Genomic DNA, 17,042 nt, shown 5'->3' with positions numbered 1-17,042 from the left:
CGGAGAGCCGATCATGTTGAGAGGTGGGGTGGCGAGCAGAGGTTCAGTTGGGGTGTGTTCGCTCTGAGATGGTTGTTAGATATCTCTGGGGAGAGGCTGAGTGTGCAGGTGGAGAGGGATGAAGGAGGGGGGACTCGGGGTCAAGAGTTGTCAGTATGTACAGAACGTTGAGACTAGCCAGGAGACTGGCTCAGCTCATCCAGGGCCTCATGTAAATAAGAGAGAACATCTAAGCATGAGGCCAGAGTCACTCCATATTTAGATATTAGGGAGCAAAGGAAAGACTAGCAGAGACTGAGAAGGAAGACTCAGAAGAGTAGTATGAAGATCAAGAGAGTGGAATCCTGGAAACCAAGTGAAAAAAGTGTTTGAAGAAGGATGGAATTATGAACTGTGTCAAATATTATTGATAAGGAAGGTAGCCTTATGGACCAGCTTGTCCAGGATAGTCCCCCTGTATGCCTTCATCCTCGATTAATTACTACCAGTGTCCCTTTCACACTTGAAAGTGATCTTGTTCAGACCATAAATTGTATGGTCCCCTGTGGTGGACGTGGAGGTGTGCTATTTGGATCATCTTTCAAGAGAACCTGCTATCGGGAGCATGGCTAATTGACACGTCCAGCTGCTGTACTTTCAGACCTACTGTGACATTTATGCCAGGTCATGCTTCCCTCAGGCCATTTCCCTCCAATGACTGAATATGGAGGAGTACCAAAAATGTGCCATTCCTGCCCAATGTGGACGTTACCGGCCATTTTGACTTGGGGACTTTCTTTCAGTTCAGCTGAGACTTTCCCAGAATTGTACTGTAATCGGAGGTTCTTTTCTATCCCATCCTCCTTTCTCTCTCTCCTTGAAAGGTGTCAGGCCAAGTGGGAACCTCTGAAACTCCGGCCCTCCTAGTTTCCCTCCCCTGGCCGAGTCGAAACAAAGTCAAATAAAAAGTCAAAACCCAGCGGATGACAGCGGTTAGTGCCATCATTAAAGATCTAAAGGTTGCAGGGTTCAAGGTTTCTGTTGTATTGCTATTTAATTCACCAGAGGTCCTACAGAAACTGCATGGCTCCTGGAAAAGAACAAGCATACCCAGAGTTAAATCAAATAGAGCTCCAATTATAGTTGCTCTGCCAGATGTAGTATCTTTGCTAAGACATATTAATAAGGCCTCCAGCACGTGGTATGTGTCTTGGCATCTGCTTATCAGAAAATCATAACTGGTGTATCACCCTATTGATGAGACAGGTAAAAGGATTACTGAGAACTGATCTTTAGATTTAGACATAGGGAGCTAACCGATGGCCTTGACTGTTGCGTATGTAGAGGAAACTTAGAGTGGGTAAAAGGAAAATGAATAAGTAAATGGAGAGAGCAAGAAGATGACTCATGTCAGGTGTTTTGTCATTTAAAGGGAACAGAGAAATAACTGGAAGGAGATGGGGTTAAGGGAGTTTTTTGTTTTGTTTTGTTTTCGTTTTTATAAAGGCAGGAATATTGCAACCCATTTTGTATTAGTGGGAATGATCCAGTAGAGGGGGCAGACTGATGATACAGGGAGAAGAGACGGTAATTGTTGAAGTGATGTCCTGAGCACAAGGAGTGGGAAACAAGCGAAGAAAAATGATATTTGACCCTAACTGGCTCCTACTAAAAGTGGTGAGCTCCCCACTCCTTTTAACAAAAGGATTTTCTTTACCGAAGCAGGCTTCCAGATAGTTTTCCTTTCCTTTTCTTTTTTTTTTTTTAAACTTTTACTTCAAACTTCAGCTCAACTTATATTTTTAAATTCACTTGCACCTAATAAAATATAAAAAATTAATGCAATAATTTGAGTGTGTTTTTCACAAAATAATTGGTGGTACCTGCCCAATGTATTTAATATCTAGTTAAGGAGGTAAAGAATATTACAACTCAAGGGTGAATGGGATGATCTTTAGGGTTACCGCAACCTCTTAAATTCTGAACTTTTGTCTCAAGAGGTTAGAAAATAAATGCCAAGTGAATGTCACAGACATTAGGTGGGAAGAGTCCTGATAAAGATGAGAATACTCACCGGGTCTGGGGTGGAGACAAGGCTGCACAGAAGAGGCAGAACTTGTTATTGTTAGACTTTGGAGAAGAGATAACGTTTGGGTAACAGGGTAGTTAGAGTGAAGGTTTTCTAATACAGCAGGAGGTAGGAATTTACAAGGAATTTACAATTCCATGCAAGTGTGGAATATGATAAAACATTGCAGACTGCTCTAACCCAGAACAGTCAACTAGAGTTGTGTTTAGGTACTGTTAATTTCTACATTGTGCATTGTTGAGCTGAAGGTGAGTTTGATGTCCTCCTGAAAACTGAGACAAAGTAGCTCTAACTTCATTCTGAGTGTTGCTATGGATACACAGGACAAGAAAGCACAAGAAGATCAGAAAATGAAAAGACAACATACAAAGTATTTTCTCTCATGTCACTTGTAGGACTTTTCTGTTTATGTTAAGGAGAAAAAGAATAAATGGTGTGTAACTGAGTTCAAATTAGAAATTCCTCTAATAAAGGAGGTGACAAAAATTAAATATGGACTCTAAAATAGCAGTAAGAAATGTTCTCATAAGCTTTTAGGACCCGAAAAATTACACACTATTAAACTGTGTAATTTTGTTTTATTTTAACATTTAATGTATTGCCCTTATTGCTGTTCTGTAACATAGGGAGATTCAGTGGTACCTGTATTTTCTTTTTTCTCCCAAGACCTAAAGACTATGTTAACTTGCGGCCTGATACATTTTGTGGCTGGGAAGCATTGTTTATTTTTCCTTTTTAGTTCCAATACATTTTATATCTCAGGCAAAAAAGGGAGATGGCAGTATCCCAATGGTGGATTTAAAAATTTTTCGATCATATTTATAATAACACCACTCCTTAAATATCAAATAACCAGACATCTCAAACTTCAATGCAAGATAAAGGTGTCAGTATTAGTAACTTTTATTTATTAACTACATAATTTGGAACTGTTAAACATAAAATTGTGAATAATTTTCCTTCTCACCAATTCCAATTGAATACAGTTTCATTGTGGTTTTCCCTCGGGGTATAAATCTGACATTTCCCTAGACTCTTCTCTTATTCCTTTAAAAAAGTGCAAGCAAAGGGCGCCTGGGTGGCTCAGTTGGTTGAGCGTCCGACTTCGGCTCAGGTCATGATCTCACGGTTCGTGAGGGTTCTGTGCAGACAGCTTGGAGCCTGGAGCCTGCTTCGGATTCTGTGTTTCCCTCTTTCTCTGCCCTTCCCCCCTCTCACGCTCTGTCTCTCTCTCTCTCTCTCAAGAATAAAACATTAAAAAAAATTCTCTTTTTAAAGTGCAAGCAAAAAAATGTGTTCTTAGAAGTCTTTGACAAGGAAGAACAAATATCATAAGCTCTATTCTCTATGTTTGTTACCAAAATCTGTCCATCAGTTTCTGGGTATGGAGGAGAAATTGCCTGAAGTAAAAACAGGATTTCACACTCCACCAAGCAAGGTGGGATAACACTAATAATACAGAACCTTTAGGCAGTGCTTCTTAAGATATCAGAACCTCCATAAAAAAAAGCAGGTACAATATAAAAAAAAGTCATATGATACTAGATGAAAAACATCCGATCATTTTGTGGGATGCATAACACATTGCGTAAAATGTGGTAGATGAAGAAAAAAAGAAATACTATTGCACCTAGTAAAACTAAACAGCAGCGACAACAAAATACATATTTTTGTTTTCCATCCCATTTCATGATAGTGCCATTATTGGCACAGGGCCAGTAACGTAGTTGCCAAAAATAAGGGCAAGGCTATAGCAATGAGAATTAGCCGGAAAAGAAATAAACTTATGACATTCCCATTATTATAATTGTTGATTTGAGCCATTGTGTGTTTGAAACTTTAAGATGTGTTATTTGCTTTGCCCGAGTGAGAACTATTTTTATTTCAAGCATTCTAAAGAAGTTTCTAAATTATAAGAGTATTTTACTAGTTGTAAATACACATAAAGACCAAAGCATAGATCCCATAAATAAATGTTGGTAAAAATTTCTACCTGGTAACTAGGTCATGAGAGTCACACAAATATTGATTAGGAATCAAAACATTTTAATTCTTTAGTTTTGTTTTCCAAAAATTTAGTTTACCTTCAACCTAAATTTCCTTATATGTAATAATTATATATTTACTGATTTATACGGTTTGGGTAGGAAACGATGGGTAGGAAATGATGATGACAGAGGAGGACAGTTTGAACAAAATGACTTTAGCCATCTGAAATCGTGGGAGATAAGTAGAACCAGAGATCACCAGGATTTTATAAGAACAAAACAAAAGAATAAAAAATCTCCTCTGCTCTTTCAGGAGGAACTGAATGAGTTCCAGTAAGGCAGGCATTGGAAGTGTGGACATCTTCTTTTTGTTCTATAGGACTGGGTTCTGTAAAGAGTCTATTGGAAAACTCCTAGAGGTACTCTAACTTGAGGTAGATATGACATTCATTTGTGGAGAACTTGAGATTTTTCTCTTATTGAGTTAAACTTGTTTCTTTTAAGTGAAAAACTCCAAATAAAGGTTAACATTTTACCCAAGTAGTAAGTGTCCTAGTATATTTGATATATATATATATATCAAATATATATATATATATATCACATATATATATATATCACATATATATATCAAGTATATATATATATATATATATATATATATTTCTGTAAATATGTTCCTTTAAACAGTAATACTTCAGTAAAACTATTTTACTCTGAACACAATACTTTGGTGAAACCATTTTACTCTTTCCTCCTAAAAGAGAATCTGTGTCTTCTTAAAGTGAGGTTGGATTAGCAGAATCCCTTCTGCCAACTCTGCCCGAGGCCACTCTGCCTGGACTCAATGTTTATGCTGGGGTTCAGGTGAAGGCTGGAAACAACTGGGAGCTGTTCCTGAAGGCTGCTTTGCCTTTTTAGGGTATGAGGGTCTCTCTGTTTGGGATAACGTGATTGACAGCTCCACTCCAGCTCCAATTAGCACTCTATAATTTATTAGCTTCTGCTTTCAGATTATGCGTTAACTTTACAAATATTTCAGCCACGGAACCAGCAGCTATCAAGTGTCTCTTTCCTGATCCAGCCCTCTGGGGCTGGAGTGAAATACAAGGAAAGAGCGGTACAGTTGGTCTGTCAAGTGAGAATAATCATTTGTGTCCGTGCCTGTCTGAGGGCACGGTGTCTCTGATTTCCCTTTAGGCCTGCATCAGTGTGTGTGTGTGTATGTGTGTGTGTGTGTGTGTGTGTGTATGTGTGTGTGTGTGTGAAAGAGAGAGAAAGATTTGTAGATAGATTCTGTTGTGAGGAGACCATATTTATATTGTTAGAGTTTAATTTATTCATGGGGAAATGGGAAATTTATGTTTGCTTAACCATGTTGCTTGTATAAATGTCAAAACTTCAGTTATGTATAAACAGCAAATCTAATAATGATACTGCCTTCAGGACATTTATTCCTTTACTCCAGATTTTAGGAATATGTAATAAATAATGAATAATATTAATTCCTAAAAGTCTTGCAAGGAAAATGGAATATATAGAGTATGGACTTTGATAAGTATGATCAAAATGTGAATTATTTGCAGGTATATTATTAACAGAGTTAATGCAATTTTTTTAAACGTTTTTTTAATTTATTTTTGAGACAGAGAGAGACAGAGCATGAACGGGGGAGGGGCAGAGAGACAGAGGGAGACACAGAATCGGAAGCAGGCTCCAGGCTCTGAGCCATCAGCCCAGAGCCCGACGCGGGGCTCGAACTCATGCACCGCGAGATCATGACCTGAGCCGAAGTCGGACGCCTAACCGACTGAGCCACCCAGGTGCCCCAGTTAATGCAATTTTATAAACGAATCTTAGTTTTTTTGGTTTCATTTATTTTTTTTAAAGTTTATTTATTATTGAGAGAGAGCACGACTGGGGAGGGGCAGAGAGATGGGGGAGAGAGAAAATCCCAAGCAGGCTCCATGCATGGAGCTCTAGTTGGGGCTCAGTTTCATGAATGGAGAGATCCTGACCTGAGCCGAAATCAAGAGTTGGTTGCTTAATGGACTGAGCCAACGAGGTGCCCCTGGTTTCATTTATTTTTAAAGTCTTTGCAAATATCTTTCAACTTTTCTTTAATGCTTTGACTATAAGAATTACATTTAAAATGGAATTTATAGAGGGGCGCCTGGGTGGTTCAGTCTGTTAAGCATCCAACTCTTGATTTCGGCTCAGGTCATGATTTCAACGTTTGTGAGTTCAAGGCCCATGTAGGGCTCTGCGCTGTTAGCTTGGAGCCTGCTTGGGATTCTGTCTCTCCCTCTCTCTGCTCCTCCCCTGCTTGCTTTCTCTCCGTCTCTCTCCCAAAGTAAATAAACTTAAAAAAAAAATTAAAGTGCAATTTACAGAAAAAGCATTTATATGGAAAGCAGTTTGTCTAAGTTGTATTAATTTTTTTTATCTCCTCCAACCCCACAGTAATCAATCGCTACGTGTTAAAAAAAAAATTCTTGTTTATTTCGATAGGAGGGTTATGGGTGTCTGCACATGAACGCAGGGTTTATGATTCTGAGCAAACTGGAGGTTAAATTGATCTTAAGAGTTGTTTCCTCAGATAAAAATGAGCACAGAAAGTGCAGTACTTACCCAGAAAGAGTGTCAAGAGAAGCCTCCAGTCAGGGGATCTAAGTCCTCACATCCACCACCTCTGCCCTCCTTCCCATCCAGGCCCAAATCAATCTTAAGTCATTGCTAGAATTTGCCACATATTGAAATAGAACTTCAAAGGGGGAAATGAGACAGGCTGGAAACTCCTTTTAAACTAAAGGAGTAGAACAGATAGAGTTCCCTGAAGCTGGGTGACTGAGTTCTCAGCCAGAGGGCAATCGGCAAAAGGATTACTTGGTGGCGCAGAGCTGTCTCTCCCCTTTTCATCACCTCTGTCTCAGCGGAGGCCAAGCGCGGAGGGAAGAGTGCGTGAGGAGGCCGCCAGTGCCAGCGGGGATGAGGGGAGCAGAAGCTTATCTTTCCCTCGGGCTCCCAACCAGGTGTAACACACGTGAAAACGTCATGTTTGCCTTGTCTCCTGTCATCTTTCATTCCCTTGAATGTCCTTGTGTCAACCACTAGTTTGCCTTCTCAAAGCTGCATCATTTCATGAAAATTTATCACAGGCATGGGAATTCGTATTTTGCGTGGGTTTGGTGGGCCTACCGCCTGTCAGTCAGGACGCTTCTTTCACCGAGGTTCTCTTTGATGCTCTTATTACACGGACAGAATTATTATAGTTCTAAGTAATTGCGCATTTCTACTTTGGGAACATGCAACACGGAGGGAAATGCTGTGACCCGTGTGTCCTATGTGCCAGGTCACTGGAGTCTGGATGGTCTGTTCAGGACTGCCCCAAAGGCCAGTTCCAGTGAATGAGTCTCCTCACCGGCAACCTGATATTCAGGTCAGATGCAGCTCAGGAGAGAGGTTTAAGTAACCAGGGGCCCGTGGCTGGGAAAGTGCTCCCTGTGGGTTCTGATCAGAGATCCTGTGAGCGCTGTCGCAGTGGGGCAGGGGCACAGCCTCTTCCAGTGGGGACACTTGGAGACCATGTCCAGCAAAGAACGCACTACCGTGCTTCCTTCCCTAACTGCATACTCAGCGGCAAATTCTAAAAAGCGCGCCGGAACTTAATGCATTTTATTTATGCTTGTATATACCAGTGATCCGTGCCAATGGAACATGGATTAAAAAAATCCACAGAGAAGTCCAAAGTTAATTTTAGTTATTGCTTCAATGTCCAAACCTCAGGCTAACTCTTACACGACTTGGTCGGGTTGGGTGTGAGGAGCTTCAGAGCAGTGAAGTCTGGAAAATACTGAAATGAATTAATAAGAGAAGCAATAATAATTGCCTCCTGGAGGAGAATGGAAATCTGCCTCTGACTGAATGGTCTATAGTTAGTATCATTTGATGAAAGGGTGTGAAAATGTCTTAGGATAGTTCCTTTGAGACCAGGGATTTTGTAAGTTCTATGATGTGTCATCCTTGGCTGCCCTGCCTCCTTCCCTTCCTTATTCATCTACTGTGGAGGGCAAAGTGGACCCAAAGTTGAGCCACTGAAGACAAATTAGAAGAGGGCAAGTAGTAGTTACTGCAGTGGGTTGGAACCCTGGCTCTGCCACTTAATGGCTGTGTGACTGGGCAAATTATGTCTCCTCTGTGAGTCTCTGTTGTCTCGTCAGTGAGAAGGGGATCATGATAATAAATATAACATAGAATTGTTGTGAGACTTAAATGAGTTAACCTGCATGCAAAGCCCTCAGACCAGTGCCCGAGAAACAGCATTAGTTGTTATGAGTGTTATCACATCTGGGCAGCATGACCAGAGAGTACCTTCCGTACGAGCAACACCAGCGATAGGTTCTTGTGATGACCATAATGATGGAAAGAGGGGCTGGGTAACTCCCCTAAGCCGTACACTGAGTAGGGTCTCTTACCGCCCCAACTCCTGAGATGATCATCCAAGATAAATTTGTTTCTCACGTTACAATGGAGGTCAATGTTTGAACTCATCCTTTTATGTTTTTACAGCCTGCAAGGGCAATTGGAACATAACACAAAATCTCTCCCCTGGGCATTTTAGTGAATGAAGTGAATGAACGCAACTTTGGCATCAAGAGAAAATTAAGAGAAAGACCACTAATTTCTTAAATAATCTCTCTCTCTCTTTCTCACTTTTCCTTTTTTTTTTTCTTCCTCCTGGTAGGTTTGGTTTCGTAGCCTAGCTTATTAAAATATAATATAACCAATATTCCCCAAAACACTTTTTAACTGAATACTGTCTTAAGAGTTTAGAATTTACGAAGTAACAATAATAATAAAGGTGTACCTGACTGAATGGTGCACAGGTAGCCTTTTCAGCATCATCTCTGCTTTTAACCCAGTGAATGCTGACAGGTAAGCCCTGGGCTTCCGTGGGCCACAATTTTCTCATTTGTGAAACAGAGGTGGGCTACCTAACTTCTCACCTCCAGGGTTGATGGGAAGTGGAAAAGAGTTATCAGCTTTCACAGAATGGCACACACTTAGGAAAAACACAGAGCACTCTACATATAAAGTAATGGTACTTACTGACATCAGATTGTACTACTATAAATTATTTTATTCTACTGGAGAAAGACTAGGACATTTATTTTCTTCTTATGGAATAACACAGTTACCTTGTAGTAAAGAGACATCTTTAATGTTTGTTCCTTCTTCCTCATCACCTTCAATTTTGCCCACGCACAGACCCCTTCCCCTGTCCCAAAACTGAAGTGCCCAAATCATGACCATAGAGACTGAGAGGAATATTCGAGGTATTAGAGACTCCATGGACATTTCTTCCCCTTGTGGTGATTCCTAGTTCTTCACAGAGACAGTTGGGGAACTCTTGTTGCTTCTTTTCATCCAGAGGAGGATAGAAGGAGAGGCAGAATTTGTGGGAGAGAAGGCAGAGAAGGGTTTCTTCTTTCATCGTAAAACGTTCCTCGTAAAAAATATGATATATATCTACACACACACACACATATAAAATATATCCAGTGCAATTGCAATTGTTGTGCCAAACACTGGGAAGTGCCACCTTGGTCGATGTATTTCTGGAGTTTTAAACAGTTGTCCTACAACAGCTGCATTTCAGTAAGACTTGGGCAGGTGGCTCCAGATAAGCCACTTGCCACTCACATTTAGGCTGAGGCTTCCATGTTCACAGTCCAAAGGAAAAAAGTGTCTTTGTGTCTGGAGTGGGTATTGCAGAGAGGGAGCTGGCAGGAAGGGAACTGGAGGCTATGAGGTGAGGAAGAAGGAATTGGCCTCTTTTACTTCTCTACCACAGTCTTTGATGCAAATACAAATACATTTCAAATGTGAGGATACTGACATCCGTAGTGCTACGGCCACACTACTTAATGAAATAATTCACATCAGCATAAAAAATATTCACACCAAAAAGTCTCTTTTTTTCCTCCTCTTTCCAAGAAAATTTATGACATTGTATCATCTAAGTGACCTCACCGCAGATATTTCCAGTGATGTGCCCAAAAGTCATTCAACATAATTCAGTCTTTGGATCTGCTCTTTCCACAGAAGGAATTATGGTTTGACAATATTTCTGTAGATGTGTGTTTTGGTTTTCCCAATACACGGAGAGGTTTGAAGTCTCTGCCTTCCCCCATGTCCTCATCCATGAAGTGAGAGGCACAGATGCTGAGCCTCCACGGCTGGTCAGAAGGGAAAGGGAAGGGGAAACCCTGGGTCAGCAGATCAGCTCAGGAGGGATGCACCACAGAGGGAATAGCGACGAGCTGCAAACCAAGATCAGAAGCTGTTACAAACCCACTCGATTTCAGCTGAGTGCCATCAAGTGCGCTATGCAGAGACCTACAGGGAAGAAGGTGGGCTGTCTAAAACCAGTACAGATCCTTGCTTTTGTCCTGAGGCTGCAAACCTGAAAACAGAGAGAAAACAGAGAGAGAGAGAGAGAGAGAGAGAGAGAGAGAGAGAGAGAGAGAGAGAGACGGAGAAGAAAAACAAGAGAGGGAGAGAGAAGGGTTTGGGGACGGGAAGGCACAGGTATTTAAGGAAAGAGAAAGACAAACGCCACAGTTTTATTGCAAATGTCACAGAATTCATCTAAAGGGCATGAATGAAAGCAAAAGCAAAGCAAACAGAAATGTCAAATCTTCACCTGAAGGAAGGGCGAGTGGGCAAGACTACAAGCCAATGATTGCATTTATAATATAACCATTTTTTTTGGTTATGCCCTAAAAGTAAAGCAAGCAGACGAGTAAACCCTTATTTGAATGTACCTTTCAAATTCAACTCCTTAAGTCAGAAATTCAGTATTGTCATTAAGAGCACATTCTCCTTAAGTTTTACATTTTAAGACACCTATTTAATTGGCGATTAAGTTGATAACAAAATCATATTTTCCTTTCCTTATAACTGTCACCAGGAGACAGTACCCCCCCCCCCAAACTTTAGAAGATTATGAACTACACTCTGAGCAGGTCCTCTAGATCAGCGCTGTCCAATAAAAACACAATGGGGGCCACAGGCATAATTCTAAATTTTCTAGCAGCCACATTGAAAAAGAGTAAAAAGAACCAGGTGAGAATGAATCTTCGCAATATATTTTATTTAACCCAGTATGTTCAATATGCAACGTGTCGAAAGTATTTCAACATGCAGTCAACATAAAAATACCAGTGAGATGAATTTCACATTCTTTTTTGGTACAGTTTTGAAATCCAGTGTGTATCAGGCACGTAAGCACATCCCAGTTCCTCCTGGCCACCTTTCAAGTGGCTAGCGGCTACAGGATTGAACAGCGCAGAGCTATAGAACCTTTCCAACAAATTTATTTATTATTTATTTATTTAAATTTAATTTGTGGGGGGAAAAAGCCTACTTTCTCATTCTGCCCACACCGATGACACTGGGTCATCTGTTTACTGAAGCACAATCCTGCCATGCAGACCCCTGGGCCACAAGGTCACTGGGGTCTCCAAGGAGAACTAAGGGAGGTCCGGGGCTCAACCCAGGGTCGGACACAGGGCAGGAGGGGTCCGGGGAGGCCAAGGTCCCTCTCCCGCTTACCTGAGTCCACGCTGAGTCCCAGACCCTGGGCCACGTCCCCCGCGGGGCTCGCGAAGGGTCCCCCGGGCGCGGCCCACGCTGCGCCGGTCGGCTCGCCCTTGGCGGAGAGCTCGCAGGGCGGGCTGCCGGGCGCGGGCGCCGGTGCGGGCGCGAGGCGGGCCGGGCGCCCCGAGGCTGCCGGCATCAGCAGCGGCCCGTAGCGCGGGTCGAAGTGCGGCGCGTAGACCTCGTGCACGGCGGCGGGCCGCGGGTAGGCGGCGGCCTGGGCGCCGAGGGCGCCGCCCAGGGCGTAGGGGTGGTGCGGGTGCGCGTGGTGCGGGTGCGCGTGGTGCCAGGGCTCGGCCGCGCCCTGGTGCAGGTGGCCGTGCAGCGCGGCGGGCGAGTAGGGGTCGGCGGCGGCGAAGGGCAACTCCGAGTGCGCGGTGGCCAGCGGGCTGCCCAGCGGCGCGGGCACCGGAGCCTGGTACGCGCTGTTCCAGAAGGAGGCGGGGAAGCTGCGCTGGCTCATCGGGAAGGAGCCGTCTGCAGGCAGGCGAGGCGGAGGGGAGGAAAGGAAGAGAGGAGCGCGTCACCGCAGGTAGATGGAAGCGGGAGCGCTGAACGCGCCAGGCGGGCAAAGTGCGGGCGAGCAGCGGCCGGGAGCCGACCCGCTGCCCGCCCACGGGGGCGGTGTCTTTCGGAGGCGGATGCACCCTGCGAATTCGAGGTCGAGGCACCGCAAAATGGGAGAAACTGCTTGGGAAGGAGGGCGGCTTCCTCGGATTTCGCAGACGCGTTTCCAGCGCGGAAACCCCAGAACAGGCTGGGAGAGGCAGAGCGGTGAGACACCCCTCTGCAGTTCCAGTTTTGGGGCGCTGGGAGCTTCCTCCACTGCGGGCTGCGCCGCTTCGGCGGCTCCGGGGCAGACACGGCCTCCCATTCCCAACCCGCAGCCTCTCTCTCCCCTAGCTAAAGATACCTCTTCCCGCTCTTGGTCGGCAGCCTAGAGATTTCACTACCCCCTCTCGCGTTTCACCCTCCCCAGCTCCAGAAAATGTGCCCCTCCAGGGCCTCTGATAGACTGGAAGTCCATCGACATATTTCGAAGTCTTGCTATTATTAGCCTCCTTTCTAGAAACCTTCTTTCAAATATTTTTTTCCAAGAACTCAAGCAAAAGAGTAAACTAGACTTACTAAAAGGGCAGCTGTATTATTTGCAGAGGGACACAAAGGGACAGATCTTTTACGTTTTAATTAATAATATTTGTTCGTTAAAGTGTGGACGCCAGGAATAATAATTATTATTGCCAGTATCACTGTTGACCCCTAGTGCCTGGAGGCATTTTTAAGAGAACAGCATTTAGGTCAAACGTGTTGCCTTTAGTGGAAGGGGAGGGAAAGAAAGATTTAATCCTAGGGACCTGTACTGAGCATCTCCTCTGGGGAAGGCATCTGCAGAACATTCTAAAGAATTAAAAATTAAAAATGTATTCTAAGTGGTGAACTGTCTTCCTGTTAAAAATATTTAGGCAACTGGAGAATAAAAAGAATGTTCTGTGTTCAAAACTCATGATTTGGGGATCTTATCTAGGCAAGGCTTGCACAAACTGTCAGACACTCTTAAGAAAAAAAGGGAGGGTGGGGGTTGTCATTTCCCCATAAAATGTAATACTTGTGTTCCTTTTTACAGCAAAGTCTTCGTTTCTCAGCTTGGTACACATCAAGAATTAAGTTTAGTGAGAAAGTTTGTTTCCTTGTCCTGGAAATTAAAGGAGATTGAGATTTCAGAATGGAAGGGAGATTTAGTTGACTTGTCCAATAAATCATTGTCCCAGGCTAGAGAAAGCAGTGCTTTGTGAGAAGGGTAGAATAAAGAGGGGGGTGTGTTTGGGGAAAATCCTTAAGATGTTTCAGCTGTACCTAAATTTTTATTTCTTTGGTACTTTAACTTTCTTTCTGAAAGCATACGGACGGTTTAGGAGACATTCTTCAGCAGGTTTTGCTGACAGTGGTGTCTAAGACTTTTTTCTCTGGGCAAATTTTCAGGAACTTACAAGTGCCCTGTAAGTTGTTGTAGGTGCAGATCTCCCTCAGGGCTTGGGAGAGTGTTGGAAACCTCACATTTCCGCAGCACATTTACACACAGTTTTCTGTTTGCTGAACAGCCATCTCCAGGGATAGTTAAGAGGGCAGGTATCATTCTAATTTTAGAGACCAGTAAATAGAGTGACCTCAAAGAGGTTAAGAGACTTGCCCAAGGTCATGTTGCTAGGAAGTTGGTGGAGCCAGCACGAAACCCAGGACTCCCAATTCCAAGGCTGGTGGTTTTTCTAGGTCGCTGCTCTACTCTGCTCTGCCTCTGCAAGGAGAGGTCTTTCTTCCTTCCTTTTACTTACTCTCCCCACATGCCCATCCTCAACTCCTCTGACACCTAGGATTCCTTCAGCTGCCTTCCCTCGAGCCTCTGTGGCTGGGCCGCAGACTGAGAGGGCTCTCTATTTGCCCCTAGAAGTGGGCCCTTTACTCACCCCGCCAGGGCCCCGAGCTCCTGGGTGCTTTGCTGCTTGTACAGCTTGGGGAATAGCTGCTAGGCTGGCTCAGGGCTCTGCTGAAGTGCTCATCCACCACGGAGCTGATGTCTCCCTGGAAATAGGTGAAGAGGACGCAGCGGGAGTTGATGTACTCTGCCTCTGGTGGGCGCTCTTTCTCTGGGCTGCCTTCTTCCTCTTTTATGCTGGCTGGAGTTTGGCTGGAAAAGGAGGAGCTGCCGCTGCTGTTGCTGGGGCTGGCGTTGCACTCTTGGGCTTCCTGCATTTTGGAGTAATAGGCTAGTTTCTGCTCAAAGAGAGAAAGAATAGAGGAGTCAGCTTCAAAAGAGATGGCAAATTGGGGTCAGATCCCTAAGGTATCCAGGGGAAAACTGACATTCCTGCATAAGCCCCTGTGCTCAGTAACTTTTGCGAGCTTCTTGACAGGCAGACTGCCTTCCTTGGTGTCTCTGTCTCCCCAGAATCGCCGCTAGACCACACGGAAAGCTCTCTGAAGGTGTCAGGGTAAAGGTCCCAGAAGATGCCTAAGCAGCCAGGATATAAGCAGAGTTTGACCGCAGAGCCAGGCTCAGGGCAGATGTATTTTTAAAATCCGGCTCCAAGGGTGAAGGGCATCCAATTCCAGTTCGGGCCTGATTGTCCCCTGCTTAAGAATCCAAGGTAGATGCACAAGATGCAAGACTTTAAGCATCGTTGTGACAGAGCACGAAAACACCAAAATCCACTCTGTGCAGCCAGGAATGTGAATGAAGAACTGCGAAGAGGTATGAGGTAGTTCTATTTGGGAAGGAATCATGTGGGGTAAAAACGTGGAATGACATCCTGACATGAATCATTTAAATAAATGCAAGTTGATATTTGTTTGGTCACCCATAAAATGTCCACTTAAGAGTCTAGCTCAGTTTTGAAAGAGGTCTTCTTTTGAGTAAGGAAAAACCTGAGCACTTCTGCCTTCACCATCTCTATGCACATTGGGGAAACAAGTAATAAAAGGGAGAGAAGAAGATCTTGGCTGTGAGGTTGAGTGAATTATGGCTGTCTGGTAGCGATTTTAAAAACCAAGTGTGGTTGCTGAAATATTTTCTTAGAAGTGAGCAATGGACTGAATGCAGTGTTAAAGCATTTATGCAGGGAGAGATGGCCTCAAAGCGGGCTGATCATACAAAGATGAACGGAGATCTTAATGGAATAGATTATTGGCCCAGGGCCAGGGAGGAGAAAGGACCAAGCAGACAGAAAATCAACCCACCTCTCCTCTTTGCAATAGTCACAGCCTGGGAAGGAACCATCTCAGACACTGAAGCCAAAAGACTGTAGTTATTTAGCAATATCACCACTTTCACCACATTCCCGCTTGGCTTATAATGAGGGACTCTGAGGATTCCCCAAATGAATATTGTGAGACTAAACAAACTCCCTGGATGGAAAGTTTAAAAAGGGGGGAGGTAGAAGGAAAAAAGCAAAACGCAAAACCTACTCCTTCCATCATTAATTCAGCAGGAAATTTTCGAATAGACGTTCCGAATTTGCAAGCAAAATGGGCAAAAACTTGGACTAGGGGTCCGGATGTACTTCTGTCTCTCTGAAGCAGGGGTCCAAGCCCTCACTTTGAAATCTGCTTGGGACCCCTACGGCCTCCTGGGTGTGTGAACTTACTCTTTTACTGGACTACGGTCCTCAGTTTTTACTACACTAGCTGAGGAAATGGGAAGAAAAACTGGTCGTCCAGACTCAGCTCGGAGAAGAGGGAAAATGGAATAATTAAAGGAAACTTCAAGAGTTTGCCCAATTGGGGTTAAGTGGTCTTCTTACAGGTAACCACTGTCCTGTGGAGAGCAGGACAGCCTGATGCAGTTACTCAGCCTCAAGAAAAGCGAAAAGAATATTATCTTTGAAGCCCTCCTCTGCCAGGTCAACTGCACCCCAATAATAATCCCCAGAACTTTGCAGAGCAAAGATGATAAAACCCATGCTTTTGAGCAGTTCTCTTTGTAACGAATTCTCTGGTTCCAGAATTAATTGGCCTGATCCCTTGAGAATTTAAACGGAATAAAGTTACTCCTTAGATAAGCTTGCAGGGATGAGTGGCCAGATCTTTGCATTTCAGACAGAAAGACAGAGGCACAGGCAGGTCTTTGCTTTTGTTCTCTTGTCACTCTCACCTTTGAGACCAAAGTTTGGTTTTCCCTGCGTGAGCGTTGATCGCAGCTCCCCTTACCCCGCACCGAAGAATCTGGAGTCCGACAGACTCTAAGGAGGCAATTCAGCTCACACGAACCTCGTCTGATTGTTCCCCGGAAGGACGGGGCACGCATTAACAGGGCTTAGCTGCTTTCCCGGGAGCGCAAGTGGACACACTAAAGGGTTAGCTCAAGCGACCGTGTGGCAGCGCCGGCAATCGCCGCATCCCCGAGGCTCCCGCCGCTGGTAGGACGCCCCGGACCCGTGCGGAGGCGTCCCGGACCTCGGGGTACAGGCGGTGCTCTAGGCAGCGAGGGCGCGCCACCCGTCTCCGAGGTCCCGGCCCGGGGGAGACACGTACCTGGTGGTAGGGGGTGTAGGCGGCTGCAAAGTAAGGCTGGGGAGGACCATAGACTTGGTACATAACATCCAGACAGCTCATGGCTCCCCGCAGCGGAGACGGCTAAGTATTTTATCATCAACTCTCGGTCGGTGGAGCGCAGGGATGCTGCATGGGCGGCGCTTGGGCTCGAGCTCCCGAGTCATCTGCGGGCGGAGCGGTGGGCAGCGCGCTCCGCGGCTCGGGATCCCGCTCGCTCGCAGGCTCCCCTCCCACCCGGCAATTTCAACCCGGACGCTGCTCCGGGACAGAAGCGCCGG

At 44.6% G+C, this 17,042-nt stretch overlaps 1 protein-coding gene across 2 annotated transcripts; it reads right to left on the bottom strand.

The window, feature by feature from the left end:
• Window positions 1-10,295: 10,295 nt before the first annotated feature.
• Window positions 10,296-16,824, bottom strand: VGLL2 (vestigial like family member 2). 2 transcript variants are annotated; one of them, XM_042985342.1, is made up of 4 exons: window positions 16,744-16,824; window positions 14,181-14,487; window positions 11,674-12,195; window positions 10,296-10,379 (listed from the first exon to the last, which is right to left on the bottom strand). In XM_042985342.1, exons 1-4 carry the CDS (start codon window positions 16,822-16,824, stop codon window positions 10,339-10,341), a joined length of 951 nt encoding a protein of 316 aa, XP_042841276.1. In that variant the 3' UTR covers window positions 10,296-10,338. The 2 variants fall into 2 exon arrangements, with proteins under 2 accessions (XP_042841276.1, XP_042841277.1); XM_042985343.1 differs by lacking the exon at window positions 11,674-12,195 and having other exon boundaries at window positions 10,339-10,379.
• Window positions 16,825-17,042: the final 218 nt, after the last annotated feature.

This window comes from Panthera tigris, chromosome B2 (genome assembly GCF_018350195.1).
Source record: "Panthera tigris isolate Pti1 chromosome B2, P.tigris_Pti1_mat1.1, whole genome shotgun sequence".
Lineage (NCBI taxonomy): Eukaryota > Metazoa > Chordata > Mammalia > Carnivora > Felidae > Panthera > Panthera tigris.
This window is presented reverse-complemented; position numbering and strand designations above follow the sequence as displayed.

Excerpts from the sequence above, each read along its gene's own strand:
- VGLL2 (XM_042985342.1), bottom strand. The coding sequence starts at position 16,824 with ATGAGCTGTCTGGATGTTATGTACCAAGTCTATGGTCCTCCCCAGCCT. Across the intron at positions 14,488-16,743 it reads CCTACACCCCCTACCACCAG|AAACTAGCCTATTACTCCAA; the intron begins GTACGTGTCTCC and ends CTCTTTGAGCAG. Across the intron at positions 12,196-14,180 it reads GAGCTCGGGGCCCTGGCGGG|ACGGCTCCTTCCCGATGAGC; the intron begins GTGAGTAAAGGG and ends GCCTGCCTGCAG.